Raw genomic sequence first — 17,567 nt, 5'->3', positions numbered from 1 at the left:
ACTGTGGCTCTGGAGTCACATGTAGGCCAGACCAGGTAAAGATGAGAGATTTCCTTCTCTGAAGGACTAGTGAACTAGATGGGATTTTACAACAATCAACAATGGTTCCATGGTCATCATTGGACATTTGATTCCAGATTGTTATTGAATTCAAATTCCACCATTACCCTGGGTCTCTGGATTATTAAGATAAAAGCTGGTAAAGCTCAGCAGGTCTAGCAGTATCTGAGGAGACAGAAACAGAGTTAACATTTTGAGTCCAATATGACTCTTCAAGGAAGGTCATAGGGACTCAAAAAATTAACTGTTTCTCTCTCCACAGATGCTGCCATGCTTGTTGAGTTTTTCCAGCATTTTCTGTTTGTCTTTGGATTACGAGTCCAGCGACAATACCACTACGCCACTGCCTCCCCATTATGTCCTGGTGTCATGGACTCATGGATCAGGATATCATCCATGTGATAAATGACCCCTTCCAATCCTTCTAGTACTCATCAGTGTCCTCTGAAAAATCTCCAGTGTAGATGTAATACCAAAGGATAGTTAATTGAAGCAATATCTCCCAAAAGGTGTGATGAATGTTGTCAGTAATTAGGATTCCTTGACTAAAGGTAGTTGCCAAAAGCCACTGTTTACATCTAGTTTGGTAAAAATTGTGCTTTTTGCCAGCTTTGCCATCCAGGTACCATTGGGCGGATCTATCATTCCACAGCTTTGTTTAACTGAGGTCAACACAGATTTGCAGTAAGCCATTTGGTTTCAGCACTTGAACACCATGTTGTGGCCACATTAACAACGGTAAAATATGACTCCCCTATCATAACATCCAAGTCTGACTTTAACAGGTTTGTGTGTGAAGGATTTAGAAGATGAAGATATTTACTCAAGTTTTAATTGTTTATGCACTGATCTCAAAGAAATGAGTCTGGCAGGCTTTCTTGGGTTTAGAACAAAAGGGGTTAGTTTGAGTTTAAAAACATACCCAGATAAATAAATAATACTTAAAAAGCTAACTTGCACTTCTTGAACTTTCACAACTCACATTCTCACTCTCTCTCAAGCATGCAAAGTTTACAGGTCATACTGAAGGTAGTTAGTTACTTAGCCAAATTAAAGTTCAATGCTAAAAGGCAAAAAATTGAGTTCAGAATCCTTTACTGGTCACTGGCTGTGGCAGAATTTTTTCCAGGTTTGCCTTTAGATTTCAGGAGCCCATGTAACTGCAATTGCTGAAGGCTGTTGTTTTAAAAAATGTAAACCATCTCCAAGTCTGATTTGTGCACCAGGTTCCGTTCAATAGAAATTCACTATCTCTTTAGATTTTTTTAAACTCTGGAGGTAGGGCCTTAACTTGGGAGAGAAGGGAGGGAGCTATTTACTGCTTCATTGGCAGCTTTTCCAGGCTACTGACTACTTGTCTTTAGCTGTTGTGTTAAAGCAATTACAAATGGTTACTTTTTTAAAAAGTCCTTTTTTCTAAAAAAAAAACTTCGCTAGTTGTTTGGACAGTCGATTTAAAATAGATTGTGACTTGTGCATGAGTGATATCATAGTGACAGCCAACTTGGAGGTTTCGTTACAGGTAAGTTTACTTCCTGATGCAGCATTGACTCAATTTCATGCTTCACCTTCTGTAAAAGTGGGTGTGCTACACTGTAGTACAAAGGAAGATAATGCTTTCAGTGTTTGCCTGTTGACCACAATGCCTGCTCTCCAATAGTTCCCATTAATCCTATAATTTCTTCCAAGAATGGCACTTCATTGTCTTTTTGTATCTTCCTCCTTGAATGTTATGTTTTAATTGGTTTCTCTTTAAATTTCTGAATTGGGAGCTTTTTTCCTGCAGCTTGCAGCTTTAAAATGTCCTCTTCTCTCTTACAGGAATGGCACTCTGCATTTTTGGCAGGACATTCTTCGTGTTGTTGCAGCCTTTTCCTGCTGCGGTGAGAACACTTGAGTAATGGCAGCTTCCTGTTTTTGAGTAGGCGTGCTGCTACTTCTGTGTCCTACAAACTTCATTCAGTCATTTTTCTCCACAAAATCTCTTGTCACAATTTTGCTTTCTCACTTCTGCCTGCCTTGTTAACTGCACCTTTGGTAGCATATAATCCTCCCCTTGACTGTAGGAAATCTGATAGTCTCCTCCAAGATTCCTATGACAATGCAATCCCAAATTAATTCATCTTTCAGGGCTCTATATTCTCAATTCTCAGCAGCTGGATGATAGATTCCTTCATTAACAATTTATGCTTTCTCCTAGTCTTGGGGTACTATGTAACTTCATCCTTATGATTGCCTTCGTTCTATGATTGAAATATGTAACAAAAGCTTTTGCTACATCTTTGTAAGTCACGGTTTCTTCATTTATGCTAACTGACCAAAATGTCATACGTGCTACCTCCTGTGATGTAGAGAAGGCTATTGAACTATTCCTGGCTATGCTTCTTTGCTAGTCTCAAAGCTATTCTGTACTCGGTAAACCTGTGACACCTGTTTTGCCACTTCTCTGCTTGATCTGGGCCTTCCATGTGTTCAAGTGCTCTGGTAAGGGTAAGATTTTCTCTATGGCTTTCCATCACTCTGACCTTTCCTTGAGTTCTGATTTTTTTTTTTTTCCCCCATGCTGTCTTTTCCTCAATCATTTTGCTTGCTGCTTTTTCAGTAGCTGGGCTTTTCCCCCTCCTCTCTTCAGTCTTGCTGGGGTTTTTATTCAGGTTTTTACTCCGTTTTTTCCATTGTCTTTACTGCTGCTACCATCTGTCATTTATTGTTGTGGGCCTTAGCTTAGATTGTCCTTGGTTAAGATCGATGCCTTGCCTCCAGCAGTCACCAATTAGTAAAACTTTACCTTTCATTAAAAATTCTTCCAACCAAATACAAGATGAGGCTTAGTATGAGGCTTCGTACACAAACATCTCTCAGGAGGCTCTGTCATGCAATCTTACATCACTGATGTAGACATTGGAATGGGCTCCACCTGATCCAGGCTAAGACCAAAGTCCTAGTGGGAAGGATAAATAGGCCAGCAACAAAGACTTTAAACTAGTAAGTTAGGGAGAGGGTACAGATGGAAAAGATAGCATAAATAATGGTCCAAAAACAAATGGTAAAGGAGAGAAAGAATTAGAAATAGTGTTTTAGACACTGCAGATAAAGGGGAAAAGCTGAAAGTTGCAAGTTAATTGGAAAGAAATTGAGAAACGTGAGCAGAGGAGGAGGACTGGTTAGTGTGTTTGGAACAATTAAATGTTCTTTATACAAACTCACAGAGTATACCATAAGATGTAGGAGAAGTAAGCCATTCAACCCATTGAGTCTGCTCTGCCATTCAATGAGATCATGGCTGATCTGATAATCCTCAACTCTCCTGCCGTTTCCCCATAACCCTTGATTCCCTTACTGATTAAAAACCTATCTATCTCAGCCTTGAATATACTTAACAACCCAGCCTCTACAGCCCTCTGCAGTAAGGAATTCCACAGATTCACAACCTTCTGAGGGAAGAAATTCCTCCTCATCTCTGCCTTAAATGGGCACCCCCTTACTCTGAGATTTTGCCCTCCGGTCCTAGACTCTCCCACAAGAGGAAAACAACCTCTCGGGAAGATGTTAAGAATCTTATGTTTCAATAAGGTCGCCTCTCATTCTTCTAAACTCCAATGAGTACAGGTCCAACCCACTCAACCTCTCTTCCTAAGAAAATCCGTCCATATCTGGGATCAACCTACTGAACAGATTGAATGAATTAGAGTATGGTAGCTATTACTGGGAGTGACTGCAAGAGGTCAGGACTGGGAACTAATATACCAGGTTATAAGAACTGCAGGAAAGATAGGGAAAATAGTAGAGGGAAGGGATAGCCTTGGTGACTAAGGATGCAATCTCTTTGCTAAGAGATAATGAGAAGCAGGCAGTGGAGACTTCACTAGTAGAATTAAGAAATAGAAAAAAGGATATAAAATTGTCACGGGAATTGTGTATAGGCCCTCTAGGAGCAGCTTTGAAGTGGGTAGATTGTATAAATGCAGACCAGCAAAGAGTGGTTTCAATGGGGATTTATATAAATTGGAATAAGTAGATTAGCTCATCCATTAAAATATTCTTGTATATCCAGGTTAGTTTTCTGCAGAAGGAAGCCATTTTTGATTTAGCAATGAGCAGTAGCCATATTTAGTTAGCACTCTAATGCATAAACTTTTATCTCAGTAATAATCATTGAATTAACTGTAGTGTTTGAAAGGGAGAAACCATGACTAAGGTTCAAGTAAGATTGACTTCGATGAGATGGAGACTGCCCACAGTAAACTGGGCAAATCTGTTAATGAATAAAACAAGAAGGTCAAAAAAAGAAATTAATGTGACACACCAGTTAATCCCCCAAGGGACGAGCACTATTTGCCAAAAATCAATCATGCATGATTAAATATGAGAGACAACATAAAACTAAAGTACAAAAAAGCACAGATACTGGTAAATGGGAAAGATAGAATGATAGCAGTAAGATAACAGCTACAAAATGGAGTACAAAAAAAATTGCAACAGATATTAAAATCATAGCTTTTACAATTATAGGGGGAAGTGGACAGAAGCATTAAAATTCAGTGAGTGATATTCTTAATAAAATAAAATGGACATGTTGAATAATGACTTGTAGAATGGCTACAGCATTGAAGAGGCCATTCAGTGTAACATTACCATTCCAGCTGTCTGCAAGAGCAATTCCACTCGTCCCACTTTCGTTACCTTCCTGCATTACCCCAACCCCCCTACCCCCGCAGGTACTTATCCAATTCCCTCTTGAAAGCCACAATTGAATCTGCCTCTGCCACACTCGGGCAGTGCATTCTAGGTACTAACCACTTGCTGATTGAAAAAAGTTTTTCCTCATGTCCCACTGTTGTTGCTTTTGCCAATCATCTTAAATTGGTGTCCTCTGGTTCTCAATCCTTCACCAATGGGAACTGTTTCCCCCCTATCTACTCTGTCTAGACACCTCATAATTTTGAATACTTCTTTCAAATTCCCCCCCTCAACCTTCTCTGAGGAGAACAGCTCCAGTTTCTCTGATCTATCCCTGTAACTGAAGTCCCTTATCTCTAGTACTATTCTTGTAAATCCTTTCTGCACCTTCTCTAAAACCTTCAACCCCTTTCTAAAGTGTGGTGCCTGGAATTGGACACACTACTTCAACTCAGACCAAATCAATGTTTTATGATCACTGACCTGAAATATTAACTCTGTTTCTTCTCTGCTGATGCTGCCGGGCCTGTTGAGTATTTCCAGCATTTTTGTCTATATTTCAGATTTCCAAAAATGCATTATTTTTCTCTTGTATCAGAGTTTTGCCTCAAGTCCAGGATTTTGTATGCCTTTTTAACTCTCTTTCCTTACCTGGCTTGCCACATGGAATAATTGCATACACTCTCTCAAGTCTCTATTCCTGCACCTCCTTTATAAAATAAAGGGTACAATTCTAATGTGTCTCCTTATTCTTCCTGCCAAAATGTATCATTTCATACTTTGTGCATAAATGTTGTGTCCACCCATTCCACCTTTCCTCATTGGAGTTTATCACTATCCTCCTCGCCTTTCACAATACTTTTGGGTTTTGTAATATGCAAATTTTGGAATTTTGCCCTGTATATCCAAGTCTAGGTCATTAACTCATATTAAGGAAAGGAATGCTCCTAGTACTAACCCTGGGGAACCCTACAGTGTACCTTCCTCCAGTCTGTAAAACTACTTTGTTCCCTGTCATTCATTGTTGTACCCATGCTTCGTGTGTCCTATTCCATAGGCTTAACTTTGCTAGCAGGAATTCACCAAGGCTCCTTCAACAGCACCTTCCAAACCCACGACCACTACCATCAAGATGGATAAGGGCAGCAGGTAGATGGGACCACCACCTGGAAGTTACCCTCCAAGTCACTCATCATCCTGACTTGGAAATATATCACTGTTCCTTCACTGTCGCTGGGTCAAAATCCTGCAACGCCCTCCCCAACAGCACTGTGGCCGAACCTACACACATGAACTGCAGCAGTTCAAGGAAGCAGCTCACCCACCAACTTCTCAAGGGCAATTCGGGATGGGCAATAAACGCTGGCCCAGCCAGCGAAGCCCACAATCCCATGAATGGAAAAAAAAAGCAAGCCTATCATGCATTCTTTTATCCAGGTCTTTTTGTAAGTCCTCATACACCACATCAGCCCTCCATGAACTTAGCTGAAACCTCCTTAGCTGAAAAGTTAACCAGCACAAATTTGTTAAAGGCATTCCTTAATTAATTCACACTTGTCCAAGTGACTTTTAATTTTGTCCCAGATAATTGTCTCAAAGCTTTCCCACCACCAAGCTTAAACTGACTGGCCTGCATCTGTAGGGTTTATACTTGCACCTTTTTTGAACAAGGATGTAAAAGTTGCACTTCTCATGTTCTGCAACTACCCCAGTATCCAAGGAGAATTGGAAGTTTATGGCCAGTGTCTCAGCAATTTCCACCCTTGTTCCCTCAGCATCTTTAAATGTATCCCACCTGGTCCTGGTTATGCCTCAACTTAGCCAGCCTTTCTAATAAACTTGTATAACTTTTTAGCCCATCTAGTATCTCAGCTACTTTCTTTCCCTGCAGCATCCTTGCATTGGTAAAGACCAATGCAAAGTGCTCATTTTGTACCTCAGCCATGTGTAAATCTCCTTCTTGATCCCTAATCAGACCTCCTCCTCTAACTACCTGTACTAGTTTGCATATTGGTAGACCAAATATAGACTATAGACTTAGTGTCTATAAATGACTTTTGGATTCCCTTTTATGTTCACTCCCAGTCTTTTCTCTTACATTCTTTGCCTTATTTCCTCTATCATTCCCCTCTGAGCTTTCTATATTCAACCTGGTCCTGACTTCATAAGCCCATTTTTTTTCTCCTTTTCATCTTACTCTATTTGTTTTGTCATTAGGGAGCTCTGGCTTTGGTTGCCCTACTTCAACTGTACCCGAAACAACTCTTCTCTAAAGAAAATCTATTGTTCCATTACAGCTTTCCCTGCCAATTTTGGCTCCAATTTTCATGGAACAAATCTGTTCTGATGCCACTGAAATTGGCTTTCCCCTAATTTAAGTATTTTCACTTTAGATTGTTCCTTGTTTTTATTCCATAGCCAAACTAAACCTTATGATACTCTGATCACTGTCCCTTAAGTATCCTCTTATGACACCTGATCCACTTGACCCACCTCATTCTGCAGAACCAGACACAGCAATGTTTATTTCTTCATTTGGGCCAGAGATGTTCTGATCAAGAAAATTCTCCTGAACACTTAAAACTCTTCCAAAACAAAATAGATTTCCAGTACATTCACTGAATGAACAACAGAGTTTGAAATACTCAGTAGGTCAGGCAGCATTTGTAGAGCAATTCCCAGGAATCTAAAGCACTTCCTCTTAGTGCAATCTCTAGAACAGATGAATGTGGCTATATTGTCCAAGTCTATATTCACTGCTGAGAGACACTGGGAGTAATCTGATTACTACCTTTTTAGATACTGTTTGCTCATCTCCTTCCTAGCTCCCTAAATTCTAACTGCAGGATCTCATCCCTCTTTCTATGTCATTGGTACCAATATAGACTACAATCTCTGGCTATTTATTATTACTCCTCAAGAGTACTCCTTGACCCTGGCAATGTCTGCACCCACAGAAATACCTCTTTTTTTTTCCCCCAGTTAAAGAAACCCTATCACTATTGCTTTCCCAATCTTCCTTCTGCCCCTTTGTACAGCTGATGCAGTGAATCTGGCTCTGGCTGCACTCTCCAGTGGAACTAGAACCTTCACTAGCATTTTGAACTGAATACCAGTTGGAGGGTGAAATGCAATTGAGACTCCTGTGCTAGTTACCTGGTCAACCATTCCCTCCCTGCCTCACTCCCTTAAGCTTCGGGGTGACCACCTCTCAAAATGTGCTATCCACATAGCACTCAGCCTCGCATTGCACCACTGACTAATTGCTGCCACTCAAACTCTGAAAAGCAAAGCTCAAGCTGCTCTAGTTAACAAGGCGCTTGGCACATGTGGTTGCCCAGGACTTGAGAAGTGGCCTGGAGTTCCAATATGGAACAGGGTGTGCACTCCATGGGACCGAGATGCCCTATCTCACCTCTATTAATTAGACTAAAAGTTAATTAAATTGAGAAGTAAACATAAGACTCACCATCTGCTCACCAATCACCACCACTTTGTACTAAGTCACTAGGCTTAACTTAAATGTTTTGCTTAACACCAGATAATTTTCTGAAAAGTTCAGAGTCCTTTAGTGTTACTATCCCTTTCATTTCATTTTTGGTCTTAACTTTATCCCACCAGATGAGTACTTTAACACTGAACATTATAAAATGCATATTGAGTAACTATAATTCAAATATTTGTTTGGTAGCATAGAACTTGAGTATTGCTGAAAAAAAAATGTCTAAGCTTTTTGCATATTTCCAATTTCCTTACATGTCTTAATGGGCTCCATCCTGCAAATTCACCTTTGAAATGGAGCAGTCAAGTGGACTCCCCTTCCTTGACGGAATAGTTGAAAAATCTGCCAGAGGGTTCGCTACCACAGTCTACAGCAAGCCCACCTTCACCGATCAATGTACACAGTGGGATTTTTACAGTTCCACATGCTATAAGATTGGTCTTATCAGCAATGTTGTAAATAGAGTCCGAACTATTTGCATACCGTGCAAGTTTGATGCTGAAATAGGGTGCATCAAAGGCATCCTGCAGGAAAATGGCCACCCTGTTCAGATCATTTTGCGCTATATGTATCTCAAAACTCATGAACAGGCCCAAGGCTGTCACTTTTGGCCTGAAAAGTGCCCAGTCTACCTTAGATTACTCTAGAAGGGTAAGGTATCTCAAAAATTTGAGCAACAGGTGAAGCTAGCTGTTTCATGCTGCTATTATGCTGTAGCAACATGAGTGGTATTCGCCACTAACAGGATGCTGCCGTCAAGCCAAAAAGACATTCTGCCTATTACACAAATGAGTAATGTGGTGTATGAATTTCAGTGCCAGTGTGATGCTAGGTATGTCGGCTGTATGGCCCCAAGACTGGCTGATCATATCAAACAGCATATCCCAGCTGCTGTTTGTTATGGGCAGGGTACAGACCATACCCAACCAGTCCATGCTTGCAAAACTCAAAACACTGCTAAGAATTATGCTGACAACCAATTTGAGATTGTCCGGGCTTGCCGTGTGGTGAATTTTCATGTACTGGAACCTACGTATTTAATACACAAAGCCTTTGTGCCTGTTTCAGCTAAACAAAAGTGACAGCCGTTTGCTGACTTATTCCTCAGGGCAATGCCTTGACCAATCAGGGTTTAAATTTCAAACTATGCTTGGCAGTTAACTGTTAATCACCATCAGTGGTGCATACTCCATGGCAATGCCACTTGCCAACCAATGAGTGCTCTCTTCACAGTACAAATTGTTTTCCCCTTATTGGTATTCTTGTGTCCTGATGAGTGCCAGACAAAAAAAACTTTGCATATTGCTGAAAAAAAGACATGACAATGTATAGAATGAGTTAATTTATTTACTTTTATCAAGTTGGCTTACTTTTAGTTTTTATACCACCTAACTTGCTATATATCTTGATTAAATTAAATATTTACCTGTAGACATGGCTCCTTGTCCTGTGAGATCCACACATCCTTGGCATCACTCTTGACTGCACATTGGCTCCAGTGTTCTGGAGAGCTGCTAGATCAAAGTCAAAATGTGAGTGAATCCTGTATGGAAATTGTCATGTACCATCTGGGGCAGCAGAGCCAACACTACACACTGCTTCCTCACCCTGGTCTACCCAACAGAGTATTGTTGCTTAACCTAACTTGGGAGCCAGCACACAAATGTGATAGCTATCTGCCTCCACAAAGTTGAGGATTATTTCTGGGACATTGAGACCAACATAGCTTGTGTTAGCACCCAACCTCCTGAAAGAACACCATCAGCTGACAGCTAATGCAACACTACCATTACTGCAGGACCCCAAAACAAACCTATCAGCAAATCTGAAATCCTGTCGTCCCTACCTAAGTTGCTCCACACCCTAAAAGTGGACAGCCTCACCTCCGAATAGCACACCTCCAGGCTGACTGCAAGCGAACTCCCAAGTTTCAACCTTCTATGGAAAATCCGTACAACCCTTGATGATGGGCCAGGGAAGATGTGGCTTCTTTCTGCATAGCGCAAATTGTGACTGAGTCCACCCCAAGTAACACCATCGTTCACTTACTGAAATTCTACCTTGGGAGATCCATTCCTGGTGCCATTACAACCATTCACCAAGTCAGCTGAAACTGTTCAATGGATTGTTAACTTCTTCCATCGAACTATAACTGCTTCCCCACTTGTATGAATAAAAGTGATTTCATCACCACCCCCCACGCCTGCCTTCAGTTCACAGACTCGCAGTCAGAGACGCTCTCTGCACTACTCCTAGGCCTCACTCCTTATACTGCTGTCTTGTATTCTCTGGCCCACCCCACCTCTTACTAAGCATTTAATATTTACATACCAATAGAAATTTTTTGGATGGTTCCCTTTTGTTATCTGCCATTCTATTATTATCGTCTTTGCCAGTTGTATTAATAATTTTGATCCCTCCCATTTATCCACAATAATTTGAGATTTTTTAAACCTTGACCTTAAAGGTCACTCCTTATATTGATCACATTATGAAAGCAAGGTTGAGCACTGGCTTTTGTTCCAGCTGAACAGTTTTTATTTTATAAGGAACTTAACATTTATACTCAGGCAGCAGCACAGATATTACAAAGTTGAAGTATTCTTCCCTCTAGTACTGACACCTATGTGTAAAGAAGAAACAAGGATGAAAAAATTGTCTAAGGTGATCCTTCAACTACCTTACTTAATTGTGCTCATCAAGAAATGAGCTGGGGAACAGAACTCTTCCCCTTTTCAAGCACCGTGTAATAATATCAAGCAATCCTGCATATTTCCTAGTGTGGCCAGATTAAAACTATTCTACCTCAATCCCTAAATGACACCAGTGAGGTACTACTACTTCCATTTACCAACTGGAAACAATTTTCAGTTTGGGTTAGCATCTATTTGGAAATGGACGGAAACTAACTGGTTTCACAATAGGACCCTAAAGCCAGAAAAGAGTTTGACGATGCTGGAATGGGTTAGATTTGTACCCAGGTCCCAGGGGCAAAAGTGCAGTAGCTAAGTCATTATGTTGCCCTGTTCACTGAATACTCACTGCCTATTTAAAAACTCAAATTTTAAATGAATAATAATCCAGGTCATTCCTCTTTTCTCTTGTAGTTCTAAATATGAATCAAAGCATCTCTCACTACACAGAAGTTAAGCCCCAACTTGCAAAAAACGAGCCATATGCCCCTTGCCCTTCACCAGCACCAGGTCCTTAATAAAATACCTCTCCTGGTTATATCACGCAGGGAAGTGCTTTTCTGGTAGATTGGTTTCATGTGTAACCTACCCCCTGGGTAACCAAAGACAAAACTTCATACATAAGAATAGCAGTTAGGATTTCATTTTTTGTGAATATGGAACAAACTCACCACCAATAATCACAAAACAGATTAATGAAAAGCTAGAATTAATTAGAAATGCATTTGGTTTATTCACTCATTCACCTCACTACCATTGTTAAAATCTCTAAGCACCAGAAAGTGAAAATCAAGAATTAAAAACTTTCCAGCTACTAAAATTTGAGATAGAACTGCATTCTCATTCAAGCTAATCTTTATTTAAATCAACAGATATTTCAGGAGTCTTGTAATATTAAACTATAGGAAACAACAATGATTTTGTTTTGGACAATGGGAAAAAGAGCTCTATTAAACACCCAATATTCTAAACACACATAGCAAAATACAAATCAAGATCTTAGAATTACAAAAGAAAACATAGAAATTAATTTTATTTTAAAATATGTAACTATTGAATTTAAATATACAGGTACAAGTATGGGTCACTACTTTCCTGTAGGAACATCTGATAGTTGCAGCACTCCTTAGGAGGCTGTCATTAACCTTCTACAGAATTATCAGTCAAGTTTCCTGTTTGTCTTCTCATTACCTGCTTGAAAGTTGATGTTTAACATATTATTTATTTTGTATACAGTTCACTCTGACCTACAGTGTAAAAGACTCCAAAGTAGGAGATGATGAGGCTGTATTTGAAAGTGAGATTTTCTTCCTCATCTGATCCAATGCTGCCTGCTTCTCCTTCAACATTTCTTTCAGACGATTTATTTTCTCATCCCTGACTGTTTCATCTACCTCAAGTGGGTTCGATAATGAGAGGTCTGCAAGGTTTTCCCCTTCGGGAAGATCTGATTTATGAAGGGTCAGAGATGTGCTCGTCTCCTCCTCCTTTGCAACCAGACTGTTCAGCTCAGGTGCAGTTGAAGCTTCGAGACAGCTTGGCAATGTTGGAAGGGAATTCTCAGTGTCGACACTCTCCAGACTTCCCACATCAAGGTTCCCACACGTTTCCATTTGAGTACCAGCATAGGTTTCAGAACAAAGGTCCACTCCAAGGTGCTTTCTCTTCTTGGCACTTACATCTTGATAAGTCCAGTCTGGGTTTAGACAGCCAGGAATTTGAGTCTCAACTTCAACCTGCATGGAAAATTTCAAAGAATTATGTTTTGAATCTTGTCACTGAGTATGTTCAGTCTGCTTCACTCACCGCCTCTCCCAACCCACCTCACCCCTTGCCACTTGCCCTTTCCCTCTCCCAGCCCCCTCACTCCCTGCCACTTGCCCTTTCCCTCTCCCAGCCCCCTCACTCCCTGTCACTGGCCCTTTCCCTCTCCCAGCCCCCTCACTCCCTGCCACTTGCCCTTTCCCTCTCCCAGCCCCCTTGTCGCTTTCCTCCCCCGGCCCTCTTGCTGCTTCCCACTCACCACCCCTGCCCAAGGCGCTCCCACTCCAATTATTACTTCCCACCCTTTCCCTATATGCCTCCTATCCCATTTTCCCTCATGTGTGCATCAAGTATTGCCTTAAACCCGCCAATGCTATCTGCTCTATCTGCTCAAGCACTGTGTAGCACCAAATACATCATTCAAATTACTTTGAGTAAAGACAAGCCTTTACTTTATGTATTATCATTGTAAATTCTTATGCCTCCATTCATGGGGTAGTACTAGGATAGGAAGAAGCTGTACCACTGGGTTAAGCTCCACCTGAACCAGAGCAGGACCAGTGTCCCAGCAGATTCCCCCACCCAGAATACATCTGTATCATAACCTTTAGTGTTTCTTCCAATGGTATTCAACATAGAGTACTGATTCATCAGCTTGCGGGGCTTGGGTGGGGAGGGAGCTGGCAATGAGCAGGAGGTTTCCTTGTCCATGATTCACCTGATACCATGAGACTTCATGGGGTCCAAGTCAATTTTAAAGACTCCTAGGGCTATGCCCTTTTGACTGTATACCATTGTGCCACCAACTCTCCGGGTCTGTCCTGATAGTGGGACAGGACATACCAAGAGATTGTGACGGAGAGATCTGAGGCATTGGATGCTTCAAAGACCTTTCCTCCCTAACTTTGGAAGTGGGGATGTTTTCTGACGATTGTTGAGTTCCGTTGTAAATTTCTCAGATACTGAAGCAGTTCATGTCCGGATGCAGCAAGACCTGGACAACATTCAGGCTTGGGCTGATCAGTGACAATTAACATCCATACCACACAAGTACCAGACAACGATCATCTCCACCAGGAGACAATCTAACCATTTCCCCATGATGTTCAACAGCATTGCCATCGCTCACACCTCCACCCCAACAGCCTGGGTTTACCATTGACCAGGAATCTAATTGGGCCAGTCATATAAATACTGTGGCTACAAGAGCAAGTCAGAGGCTCAAATCCTATCCACCTTGTTGTACTCTATGCTGCTATTTGTGAAACCCTTATGCTATTAACTTTTATGGTATCATCTCTGCAAACTTTTAGTTTCAAGGAATAACCTATTTTGCATCTTTAAGTCTCTTGCACCACAACAGAGTGCTTTTCCATTGAGTTTATACTCTTATTCCTCATTTTTCCTTGCAAAAGGTTCTCACATTTCACCATACTAGATTGCCTTTCTGCTAATCCGCCAATCTTCTATGGTCATCCTTGCCAAACCTTCTCATTTTGTGGGAGATTACCAGGTGTATTAAATAATTAAATTTGACTTAATAGCCCCTGGGATTAGATTTGGGACTATACTTAACACAGTTTAATTTGGAGAGACAATCTATGGAAAAATAGTCAATGAAGGTACTTTAAACCTGGGTCTAACCATTAAAACTTGAAAATAAAGTCAGAAGAACACTTAGACAATCATTTTCATACTTTCAGATGTTACCATAGACATTTCTTGAGGTCTTCCTAAGCTGACAATCATATCTAGCCAACGTACAAAATGTAAATTGCAGTAGATACTTTACGTGAGTTTTCCTACTGACATTGAATCTGTAAACAGCATTATTAAACACTACAGCAACAATGCACAAGTCAATAGTATGATGGAATACTGTCCTCTTCTCTGGATGAGTGCAGCTCCAACAGCTTAAGCTCAAAAGCATCAAGAACAAAGCAGCCTGCTTGATGAGCACCCCATCCACTGTCTTAACATTCACAATCTCCAATATCTGAATCTGCAATATGGCAGCAGTGTGTACCATCTTCAAGTTGCACTGCAGCAATTCACCAAAGCTCTTTTGACAATACCTTCCAAGCCCACAACCTCTGCAACTTAGAAGGACAAGAGCAGCAAACACATGGCAACACCATCATCTGCAAGGTCCCCTCCAAGTCACACACATTCTGACTTGGAACTATATCGCCATCAGAATCCTGGAACTTCCTCTCTAACAGCATTGTGGGCGTACCTATACCAAATGGACTGCAGTTCAGGAAGGCAGCTCACCACCATCTTAAGGGCAATTAGGAATGGGCAATAAATGCTGACCTTGCCATTGATGGCTACATCCTGTGGGTAAAAAAAAAATGTGGGGCTAAATTTGAATAAGCCATGTTAGCAGGCAGGATTATTCCACATTCAATGGAGCTAATGTATACAAACCATACTGCCTGCTCTTCTCCATAATTGTGGCATGCAGCCCAATGCTAAACCTGCTGCTGAGTGGCTCCACTCAGTTCATGCAAGGCTTGCACCAATTGAAGCTAGCCTGTGTTTCTTAAAGGGAAGGTGCATTCTGGCTGCAACAGTGAATGGGAGAGGCTCTCTCAGCAGGGACAAACCAGAGCAATGGAACAATTGGTCAGAAAGGAGGCTCCCAGGTTCTCAAATGCAGCACTGGAGACATTAGCGCTGAAGTGGAAAGGAGAGAAGTCATCTTTCAGCAAGAAGTCCTTCGGGCAGACATACACTGCAAAGGCAATGGGAGTAAGGGAGTTAATGCTAGGTGTCTGCTCCAAAGTAGTCAAAGCCAGTGAATACATCCTTAAATGCCATCTCCTATCAAATGCACCACCAGCTTCACACTGCTCAATGCACCATATCCCCCACACTTGCCCATCAATAACCTCTGCATTCAGAACTCATTCATATGCTCCTGCTCATCATCAAATACCTACCACTGCTTAAAGCCTCTCAGATTCCACGTATTTCCAGCTATTCCGTTAGAACAGGCACATTACCCAAACACTTTACAACATGCTCACTAACACTCTTCCTCTTTCACTTGCAGCATAAGGTGGAACACAACAAGCAGCACCAGAGCTATCTGCAAAGCCCCTCACTGAAAGTGAACAGTATTCCACCAGGCATACTGTGGCCACTAGGGTAGCAGTGCGCAAGAATAAAAGAAGTAGGCCATTCAGTCCGTCCAGCTTGTTCCGTCATTCAATACAACCATGGCTGATCTTGGGCTTCAACTTCATTTCCTGCCCACTCCCCTTATCCCATAATTCCGAATGGCCAAAAATCTATCTATCCGTGATACGGAGCATCCACAATCCTCTGGGGTAGGGAATTCCAAAGATTCACAACTCTTTGAGTGAAGTAACTTTTCCTTATCTCAGTCCTAAATGATTGCCCCCTTATCCTGAGACTGTGCTCCTATGTTTTAGATTCCCCAACCAGAAGAAACAATCTCTCAGTTTCCACCCTATCAAACCCCCTCAGAATTTTATAGATTTCAATGAGATCTTCTCTCATTCTTCTAAACTCCAAAGAATACAAGCCCAATTTACTTAGCCACTCATCACAGGACAAACTCCTCATCCCAACGACCAATCTAGTGAACCTTCACAGTACTGCCTCCAGACCAAAATTGCACATAGTATTCCAGATGTGGTCTCATCAAAACCATGTACAATTGTAGCAAGACTTCTTTATTCCTGTATGCCAATCCTCTTGCAATAAAGGTCAACATGCCATTTGCCTTCCTAATTGTTTGCTGCACCCGCATGCTAACTTTCTGCGTTCCTTGTACAAGCACACCCAAGTCTCTTTGAACACCAAATATTCTGCTTTTCTATTCTAATGACCAAAGTGAATAACTTCACACTTTCTTACGTCGTACTCTAGCTGCCACCTTGTTGCCCACTCGCTTCATTTGTCTATATCTCTTTGCAGCCTCTGTGTCCTACCCACAGCTTACCTTCCCACCTAGTTTGGTATCATCAGCAAAACTTAGGTACATTACTCTGTCTCTTCATCTGTCATTAATATAGATTGCAAATAGCTGAGGCCCCAGCAATGATCCTTGCAGTACTCCAATATTCACAGCCTGCCAATTTGAAAAAGTCCTGTTTATGTTCACTCTCTGCTTTCTATCCATTAAGCAATCCTCTTTCCATGCTAAAATACTACCTCAACTCCATGAGCCCTTATCTTGCCTATTAACGTTTTGTGCGGCACCGTATCAAATTCTTAATAGAAATTCGGGTATATAACGTCTATTGGTTCCTCTTTATTTATTCTACTAGATAAACCCTGAAAAAACTCTAATAAATTTGTCAAACAGGATTTACTTAATGATAAAAACAAAAAACTGCGGATGCTGGAAATCCAAAACAAAAACAGAATTACCTGGAAAAACTCAGCAGGTCTGGCAGCATCGGCGGAGAAGAAAAGAGTTGACGTTTCGAGTCCTCATGACCCTTCAACAGAACTAGGTGAATCCAAGGAGAGGGGTGAAAAATAAGCTGGTTTAAAGTGTGGGTGGGGGGAGAGAAGTGGAGGGGGGGTGTGGTTGTAGTGACAAGCAAGCAGTGATAGGAGCAGATAAGCACATTAGTTTAGATAATATCACCAACTTCAACACCTCTGTGTTCTTTTGTCTGTGACATATTTTGATTATCTGCTCCTATCACTGCTTGCTTGTCCCTACAACCACACCCCCCCCCACTTCTCTCCCCCCACCCAACCCCCACCCCCCCAAAAACACACACACCTTAAACCAGCTTATATTTCACCCCTCTCCTTGGATTCACCTAGTTCTGATGAAGGGTCATGAGGACTCGAAACGTCAACTCTTTTCTTCTCCGCCGATG

General features: G+C 41.4%; 1 protein-coding gene across 2 annotated transcripts in view; it reads right to left on the bottom strand.

Annotated features, from left to right (window-relative positions):
* LOC121282585 overlaps positions 1 to 17,567 on the bottom strand; it is a 46,120-nt gene that overhangs the window by 11,620 nt on the left and 16,933 nt on the right. For both annotated transcript variants that reach the window (XM_041196335.1, XM_041196337.1), the window contains exons 4-5: positions 12,187 to 12,671; positions 9,669 to 9,753 (exon numbers count right to left, since the gene is read on the bottom strand). In XM_041196335.1, coding sequence (XP_041052269.1) covers positions 9,669 to 9,753; positions 12,187 to 12,671 — 570 coding nt within the window. The remainder of the gene's footprint in view (positions 1 to 9,668; positions 9,754 to 12,186; positions 12,672 to 17,567) is intronic.

Source organism: Carcharodon carcharias, chromosome 9 (genome assembly GCF_017639515.1).
Source record: "Carcharodon carcharias isolate sCarCar2 chromosome 9, sCarCar2.pri, whole genome shotgun sequence".
NCBI lineage: Eukaryota > Metazoa > Chordata > Chondrichthyes > Lamniformes > Lamnidae > Carcharodon > Carcharodon carcharias.
Note: the sequence above shows the minus strand (reverse complement) of the source record. Positions and strands in the feature narration are given on the sequence as shown.